The 8,797-nt window shown below is 44.6% G+C and overlaps 1 protein-coding gene across 1 annotated transcript; it reads left to right on the forward strand.

Annotated features, from left to right (window-relative positions):
- Positions 1-1,063: 1,063 nt before the first annotated feature.
- On the forward strand, positions 1,064-2,089 carry LOC140386053 (tubulin beta-4B chain-like). The gene is made up of 3 exons (XM_072468642.1): positions 1,064-1,196; positions 1,559-1,667; positions 1,926-2,089. The coding sequence occupies exons 1-3, from the start codon at positions 1,140-1,142 to the stop codon at positions 2,072-2,074; spliced, it is 315 nt and encodes a 104-aa protein (XP_072324743.1). The 5' UTR covers positions 1,064-1,139; the 3' UTR covers positions 2,075-2,089.
- Positions 2,090-8,797: the final 6,708 nt, after the last annotated feature.

Below are 8,797 nucleotides of genomic sequence, written 5' to 3' on the forward strand. Positions count from 1 at the left end.
ATGCGCTCTGTGAATAACCTTAAACTGTATCAGGCTAAGCCTGGCACACAAGGAAGAGGAATTAACCCTCCTCAGGGCATCAGCCCACAGACCCTCTTCAATCTCCTCCCCCAACTCCTCCTCCCATTTGCCCTTCAGCTCCTCTACCGAAGCCTCCTCCTCTTCTTTCATCTCCTGATATATCGCCGAAACCTTGCCTTCTCCGACCCATACACCCGAAACCACCATGTCCTGAATCCCCTGTGCCGGGAGCAATGGGAATTCCCTCACTTGCCGCCTCACAAATGCCCTCACCTGCATGTACCTGAACGCATTTCCCGGGGGTATCCCAAACTTCTCCTCCAGCGCCCCTAAGGACAGATTATTCATAATGACAGCACGGGCAGAGAAGAGGTGCTGAATGGCTTCCTTCTGTGTGCTGTATGCGTCATACTTTCAAGCCAAACACTTGTGAGTAATAATAATAATCTTTATTAGTGTCACAAGTAGGCTTACATTAATACTGCAATGAAGTTACTGTGAAATTGGAGCATCAAAGGGAAGTTTAAACGGACGAGTGTGGTTCCTGACGACGGGCAGCACGGTAGCACAGTGGTTAGCACTGTGGCTTCACAGCCCCAGGGTCCCGGGTTCGATTCCCGGTTTGGGTCACTGTCTGTGCGGAGTCTGCGTGGGTTTCCTCCGGGTGCTCCGGTTTCCTTCCACAACTCTCAACAGACGTGCTGTTAGGTAATTTGGACATTCTGAATTCTCCCTCAGTGCACCCGAACAGGCGCCGGAATGTGGCGACTGGGGGATTTTCACAGTAACTTCATTGCAGTGTTAATGTAAGCCTACTTGTGGCAATAAAGGCTTTTAAAATTCATTTTTTATTAGCAAAGCCACACACACAAAAAGAACGGGCGGAAGTTTGTTGGGGAAATGTAAAATAGTATCTGAAGTGTCCATTTGCCTGAGTTAGCGCTGAGGAAAGGGTTGGGCTGCAGGTTCCCGCCTCTCGCTGAGCAGAGCAATGGGGACGGGCGGGGTCTGGCTCACATCCTCCATATAAAAGGCAAAGAGGGAGGCGGCGGCTGGGCTGAGGAAAATCAGGACAGGAGCGAAGCGGAGCGGAGCGGAGGCCACTACTGAGCAGCAGAATGCGCGAAATAGTCCATATCCAGGCCGGCCAATGTGGAAACCAAATCGGAAGCAAGGTGAAGTCAAGTCTGCATTCTCAGTGTAAACAACAACAACACCGCTTACTGGGAGGGTGGGGCTGCTGTATCTCTCCCCAGTCTGCTTCAAGGAAGGTTTATTTATTTCTGGGTTCTCTAAATCCTGTTGGACTATCAGATGCACACAGCCCCGGCGGTGATCGATTTGACGGGGATGAGGTGAATTGTATCTCAAAGGACTGAGATTGGAATCTCTTTAAAAGCGGACAGGTCTAAATGGAAGGAGAAACTGGAAGTTCAACTTCACTTTTTTTGTTCTCATTTGGGTCAGGGGTTTTTTGTTATATTTTTCTACCCTCGCGCGGACATTAATTTTTGCTTCTTTTTCTTTATTTTACAAGTTCTGGGAGGTGATTAGTGATGAGCACGGAATCGACCCTCAGGGGAATTACAATGGAGACTCTCGCTTGCAGCTGGAGAGGATCAATGTCTATTACAACGAGGCGATGTGTGAGTATTCCCTCTAGTTAAATAAAGTCAGCAAAGGTGGATTTCTGATCTCCTTGAGAAATTTAAACCCTTGGTACAGCCGGCTGCTTATGGGGGTGACATTTACACGGATTTGTGACTTGCATATTTGACATTTTATGCAATAGCTAACTTTTACACTTTCATATCTGACATTTTATGCAGTAGCTAACTTTTTACACTTTCATATGTAACGCTTTATGCATTGTAATGTTTGTTTTTTTAAAATCATTTTTTCAGCTCAGAAATATGTTCCCAGGGCGATCCTGTTGGACTTGGAGCCAGGCACAATGGACAGTATTCGATCGGGTAATTTAGGACAACTTTTTAGACCCGATAACTTCATCTTCGGTGAGTCATTTGTCGGCCAGTTAGTAATGTGCCAGTAATTCGACGCTGCTGTGCTGTACAGATTACAAATGCAATGCCATTTGCTACATTCTCATTTCCTCTCCCAGTTTCAAATCCATTTCTGGTCGATTGTTTTTTTTTGTCGTCGGAAAACCTTCCCAAACAGTCCCCAAGGATAAGGAACCTAATCAATATTCCCTTCGAAAGGCAGGCAGAGAGTTATGAAAACCACATGTCAGCAATTCACAACGGTATTTACGAGTCTTGGAAAAGTAACATTCTCAAAGAAATAGGTTCAATCCTATTTGTGTCATTGGGGCGTCTTTGGTTTCAGTATGTTTTTATACAGCATTCATTCCTAATACAGCCTTTGCTGCAAATGTGCCCTGATTGCTACCTTAAACCAATGAAAAGGGCTTAAATTGATGGTGGATGGGTTCTACCTTACAGATCCTGGGAATCCATATGCCCATTTTTGCCCAGTACCACTTCATAACCTTTGGACAATGCAAAATTCGCCTGGAGTCAGTTTATTATAATCTTTATTGTCACCAGTAGGCTTACATTAACATTGCAATGAAGTTACCCTGTGAAAAGACCCTAGTCGCCACACTCCGTCGACTGTTCGGGAGACTGAGGCAGAATTCAGAATGTCCAAATTACTTAACAGCATGTCTTGTGGGAGGAAACCCACGCAGACACAGGGAGAACATGCAGACTCTGCACAGATAGCGACCCAAGCTGGTGATTTAACCTGGGGCCCTGGTGCTGTGAAGCAACGGTGCTAACCATTGTGCTACGTGCCGCCCATACCATTTGCGGACGGAGTTCCAAACTTCTACCACCCTTTGAATAAGAATGTTTCCTAATTTCACCCCAAAAGATCTGACTATTTAGTCGGCATCTTCCCCAGTCTTAGACTCCTTCACCAGCAGAAATAGTTTCTCTCTAGCCTCATTAACTCCCCACAAAATATCAAACAAATCGCCTTCTAAAATTCCAAGGATTCTTTTTGTTCATGGGATTTGGTTAAACCAGCATTTATTGCCCTCCCTAATTGCTCTTGAACCATTTTAAGGTTCAACCCTAGTTTGTGTAATCACTCCTTGTAATTTAACCCTTGGAGTCCAGATATCATTCTTAGAAATCTACACTGCACTGCCCAGAGGTCAATGTAGCCTTCCTAAGGTATGGTACTCAAAATACTCCAAGGTTCTGGATAGCTCTAACCCCTTAGTATTCTAGTTCTGTAGATTTAAAGGCCAATGTTCTTTTCTGAACCTGTTCATGACATTTGACTAACCTATGTACCTGGATCCCCAAGTCTCTTTGGGGTATCATTTGGAAAGTATCATGTTCTTTCCCCATTCTGACCTCTCATTTGTCTAGGTTGAAAACCATTTGCCACACATTTTCCCATTCCCTTGATCTTTCAATGTCTCTGCACTTTTATGCTTCCGACTATACTTCTATCCTTTTGTTCCTTTCACCATCATGTGTTTTGCTACCTTCATCTTGAGTTCATTTATGACATTTTCTCACTGACAACCCATGGTGCCAATATGCATTTGTGTAACTGTACTCTGCTAATAGAAATAGACCGTATAATGGGTGAGGAACCATCCACAGCTCAACTGAAGGCTCATTCAACTAACTGTTCAAATTACATTCCCCTCTACCAGGTATGGAGCTACTGAATGGGCAGGTCAATGAATGGACTGCCCATATAAAGGAGACAGTCTATTACAGACTCCCCTCACAGCTATGCTGTGATTGTGAACCTGCCTCCACTTTACCTCATGAAGGGGCAGCGCTCCGAAAGCTTGTGATTTCAAATAAACCTGTTGGACTTTAATCTGGTGTTGAGACTTCTTACTGAGCTATTGGAAGGTCTTTTGTTGTTTCAGGATCTGCAAAGTGCCATTTACAACAAAGATTGTCTAATACTTAGAACAGAGGAATAGGCAACTCGACTTGACTGGTTCATATGTTTATCCTCTGGGTGGGCTTCCTCCCACCTCATTTCAATCTCTCCCTATCAGCATAATCTCCTATTCCCTTCTTCCTCCTACGTTTATCCAGGTTCTCATGCATTTATAATGCATCTACCCTATTCACCTTTTCAGGGAGTTCCATATTCAAATCCTATTTCCAAACTGAAAGTTGCATCCTGCCAGTGAGGTTGAGATTTCTGGGGTATTGCATTGAGGCCGCAATGGCCCCCATGACGTTCAGACTGATGTCTGGCAGCTCCAAGGTCCCTTTAAATCCTCATTTGGTGGTCGTGGCCGACTGAACTGCTGTAGGCTGCAAAAAGTCTGGGAATAGATGTTCATTTTTTAAATTTGGAGCAGCCCTGCCCTTTCATCAACTCTCTCACTCCCCATGAGGGAGATGTGGAGGAAGGGAGGCGAGATGGGGCATGATCAGCTCGCCCTTCCCTCCCAACATCTAATGTCTGTCCCCACACTAAACCACTCATAGTGCCCCCCCCTTCCCACAAATTATCACTGCTGGGGGGGGGGTCACACAAAGTCTGAGGCTATTCATTGACCTGCCCATTTGAATTGAATTGGACGGCAGGGTAGCTTCCTGATGCCCCCAAGAGAACAGGAAACTCAGTTTAATTTTTTTCTGGGTTTATTAAGCTGCTATGACTGGCCTCCTCATGCCAAGAGAGGAAACAACTGCCTCACTAGCTAGTGATTGCTGCTGGACACACGGAGAATGGCATTACGGTTAACTGTGACATGCCTCACAGTTGAATAGCCTGCTAATTAATGAGGGATGGAGGTGTAACAAAGGAATTATTTCCTTTTGTGCAAGAGAAGGAAGAGCAAATAAGGAGGAAGCTTGTGCTAGATAAAGATCCCTGTACACTCACTTCGCCTCTAAGTCATGCATTGCCCTGGTTTGGAAATATGTTCAAAATCCTGGAATTCCCTCCTCCAGTGAATGAAAACAACATTATGCCTGAATATGGCTTGGGACAGATGACCTGTAAAATGGTATAAAATAGATTCTCGGCACCAAAACATTTTTTACTGGTGAAGTTTTACTTTGCAACCAACCAAACAATCTGAAATAAATGATAATCTTAAGTTAGTTGCCATTTGTAACCGAGATATAGTTGCCATTTGTAACCAAGAGAGCAAACTGAACACTTATTCTGCGGATACATTATTCCATTAACTTGCCAGACTGTCCTCCATTCATTGGGGGGGCGGTTGCGGTAAAAGTGTAGAAAATAGGAAAGTAATTAAAGTATGCAGCAAATTAAATTAAATTTGGAATAAAATTGCCGTGAATTTAATGAACACCATCAACACTGATGATTAAGTTTAACTTTCAAAATAACATGTCGACTGCATGCCTTCAGCTTGCAGCCTAAGCTGTGCAGTTATTTTCTGTGTGACTGTCTTTCCTTTTGTATTGAACGTCTTGAGGTTCCTCTACTGAATACAGAGGCCCAGTTTTATTTTAAACCGGATGTTTTCCTACAGGTTGGTGTAGATCACAACTTTTTAGCTATCAAGCTTTTAACAACTAATGATGTTCTGGCTGGAGCTAGAGCTCCTATTGGCCATCGCACGGGGAGAAACCCAAAATGATTTACACTGCCTTGACTATTGATGTACTGGAGGTGGAGTTTTAATCTCGTTCTCTTCAAATATAGACATCTGTATAACAGGACAACATTGCATAATTGCAAAGGAATGGTGCTGTTAAGATTCACTTGCAAGAGCCTTTGACCCTCATCCCTGCAGCTTGTACGATAATGGAATTTAAAACTGAGAGAGACTGCAAATCAGCAGCTGTTACTGATTTACGTGGCCCCTCTAATCACATGGGAGTGTGTGGGGGGAGTGTGTGGGGGGGGGGAGTGTGTGGGGGGGGGGGGGGGGGGGGGGGGGGGGGGGGGTGGGGGGGTGGGGGCGGGGGGGGGGGGGGGGGGGGGGGGGGGGGGGGGGGGGGGGCAGGGTTTAGAATGTAAATGTAACGTCTCAATGTATCATACACAAAAAAAACCACTCCTGCCATTAAGATTTTAGTGGACATCTGGTTTCTGTAACGCTACAAAACAGTGTTTCTAATGGTGCCAGATAAGTAAATGCACTCTTATTCATTGCACTTCTTTCCAATTGGCTAATACAATGAAATGATGCAGCTGGAATGACCTCAACACATTTTTTTGCTTCAGTCCATAACGCCACTGCTTTGGAAAATCCTGACCAACGCGCTACAGTGAGGCTGATTCCAGCAGTTTGAAAGTGTTCAGCTTATTCAGCAGTGTGGCTGTGACCTCCAATCAGCACACTCTGCAATTTATTGTCTGGACTTCAGATAATTTGGGAGAGCTGAAGAGGCAAATTACAGCAAAACAAAGATTAGCTTTCAGCTCGCTATGGTGCTGCTATTCCACAGTATCGGCTGTTATAATGAATCATTTCTAAAATGTCAACACCCAATCTGTGATTGGTTTATCCCGCATGATAAGTCCTGATCTGCTTCTGGTCTCTAGGAGGGTCATTCAGGTTCGAAATATGGACGACAAGGTGGCACATGGAACAGTACAGGCCCTTCGGCCCTCGATGTTGCGCCGACCTGTAAAACCAATCTAAAGCCCATCTACCACTATTCCCTTATCATCCGTATGTTTATCCAATGACCATTTAAATGCCCTTCATGTTGGCGAGTCCACTACTGTTTCAGGCAGGGCATTCCACGCCCTACTACTCTCTGAGTAAAGAACCTACCTCTGACATCTGTCTTATATCTATATCCCCTCAATTTAAAGCTATGTCCCCTCGTGCTAGACATCACCATCCGAGGAAATTGGCTCTCCGTGGTTAGCTGCCTCACAGTGCCAGGGACCCTGGTTCAATTCGGGCCTTGGATGACTGTCTGTTTATGTGGAGTTCATATGTTCTCCTCAGATGTTCCGGGGTCCTCCGACAGTACAAAGATGTGCAGGTTAGGTAGATTGGCCCACTCCCCTGCACATTGATCATGACCAATGTAGAATGTTCTTTTGGAGGGTTGGTGCAGATTTGATGGGCCAAATAGCCTCCTATTGCACTGTAGGGATTCTGTGGATGTAGGTACAATAATCTAGTAATTGTAATATTAGATAGCTACACAGATGAGGGTAGGAATTCAAATCTTACCTTGGCAAGTTAGTAAATTGAATTCAACAAACCTGCTAATCCTAAACTCAACTGGTCCGCTAATTACCTTTTGGGAAGGGCACTCACTGCCCTTAGTTTGTAATTAATACATGTGACTCCAGTCACATCTGTGATTAATGCCCATTGAACAACTAGGGGAGGGGAAAAATGAAGCTAGTTCTGTCCCACACAATTGTTCCCTCTTAACATCCCTTGACTGTGCATGGCCCTTTTCTTCCTTTAAGATTGCCGCACAGCCGTGCATGTATGCATCAGAAGGGAATACCACTCGTGTGCGACTTGCAGCACGACCATCCACCCAGACAGCTTACAGGGAACGTTGGTCCCAAGACAAACTGTGAAATAAAATTCTTTCTCTGAAAAAGAAAAATGGAAAATCAGAAATATATGATCCCACATCCGTGGAAAATCTGAGAAATTAATGGTCCCTCATCCCACAATTTTCTCGAGACTGATTGAAAAGGTTTATCCTCTCTGAAGGGAAATGGGTTGTGATGGGGTGGTTAACAGAAATGGAAATAAAAAGATGCACGGATAGATCAACCCCTTTTATTGAAGCTGCAATCTAGTACTCGCATTTTCCGAAAAACCCAGTACGCTATTCATAATTTCATAGGTTTCATTTTCCTAAATTATTTATATACATGAGCTTCCAAGAGGACTTTACTGTAGATGCTGAGTGGTTGCTCCCTAGCTGAAGTCTAGAACAAAGGGGACATTGTGTCAGGATAAGGGGTCGGCCACTTATCAGGATGTAAATTTGTTGAATTCCCTACTCCCAAGGAGCTGTGGATCCTCAAATCGTTGAATTTATTCAAGATTGGGATCGACTGAAGTTTGAACTGCGAGGGAGTTGAGGGGCATGGGGGTTGGGCAGGAGAGGGAGTCGATGGGCATGGGGATTGGGCTGGAGAGGAGTGTTGAAGTCTAAGATCAGACATGGTGGTATGGATCAGAGCAGGCTCCAAAGGGTTGTATGGCCTCCTCCCACTTTTACTACTTATGCTGTCCTCTGAACATGGTAAGGAACAAATCTTAAAGAAACGCGAATCAGTCCCTTGACCGATCTTATTTCTTCAGTCCCAAAGAAGTCATAAGGTCTCAAAACATTAAACTCTGTTTCTCTCCCCACAGATGCTGCAGACCCGCTGTGTCTTTCCAGAATTTTCTGTTTCAAACCCCGTCTAGCAGGGTTGCCAACTATGATTAAATGTATTCCTGGAGGTTTCATCACATGCCTTGCCCCGACACTCCAGCCATTAGTCGGCCAGTACATCATCCTTCTGATGCTCGGCCTTCCTACGCTAATTGGCAAGCAAAAAGATTCATTTCCCAATTGGGCAATGCTCACCCGTCAGACAAATGGCCTTTTCCCCCATTATTTTATAATTTGCGAAGAGAAATGTTCAAAGAAAATGAGAATGTCCTGGACGTTAATCTTCAATTCCCAGAGACTCCGGGCCAATCCTTGAGGATTGGCAACCCTAGTGTCTGGCTTGGATTAGTTTAGTTTGGTTATTGCACATCTCCCAGCTGAGATATTGAAAGGACCAATGTTGGCCAACTAAAGTT

This window comes from Scyliorhinus torazame, chromosome 11 (genome assembly GCF_047496885.1).
Source record: "Scyliorhinus torazame isolate Kashiwa2021f chromosome 11, sScyTor2.1, whole genome shotgun sequence".
NCBI lineage: Eukaryota > Metazoa > Chordata > Chondrichthyes > Carcharhiniformes > Scyliorhinidae > Scyliorhinus > Scyliorhinus torazame.

Excerpts from the sequence above, each read along its gene's own strand:
- LOC140386053 (XM_072468642.1), top strand. The coding sequence starts at position 1,140 with ATGCGCGAAATAGTCCATATCCAGGCCGGCCAATGTGGAAACCAAATC. Across the intron at positions 1,197-1,558 it reads GAAACCAAATCGGAAGCAAG|TTCTGGGAGGTGATTAGTGA; the intron begins GTGAAGTCAAGT and ends TTATTTTACAAG. Across the intron at positions 1,668-1,925 it reads CTATTACAACGAGGCGATGT|CTCAGAAATATGTTCCCAGG; the intron begins GTGAGTATTCCC and ends TCATTTTTTCAG.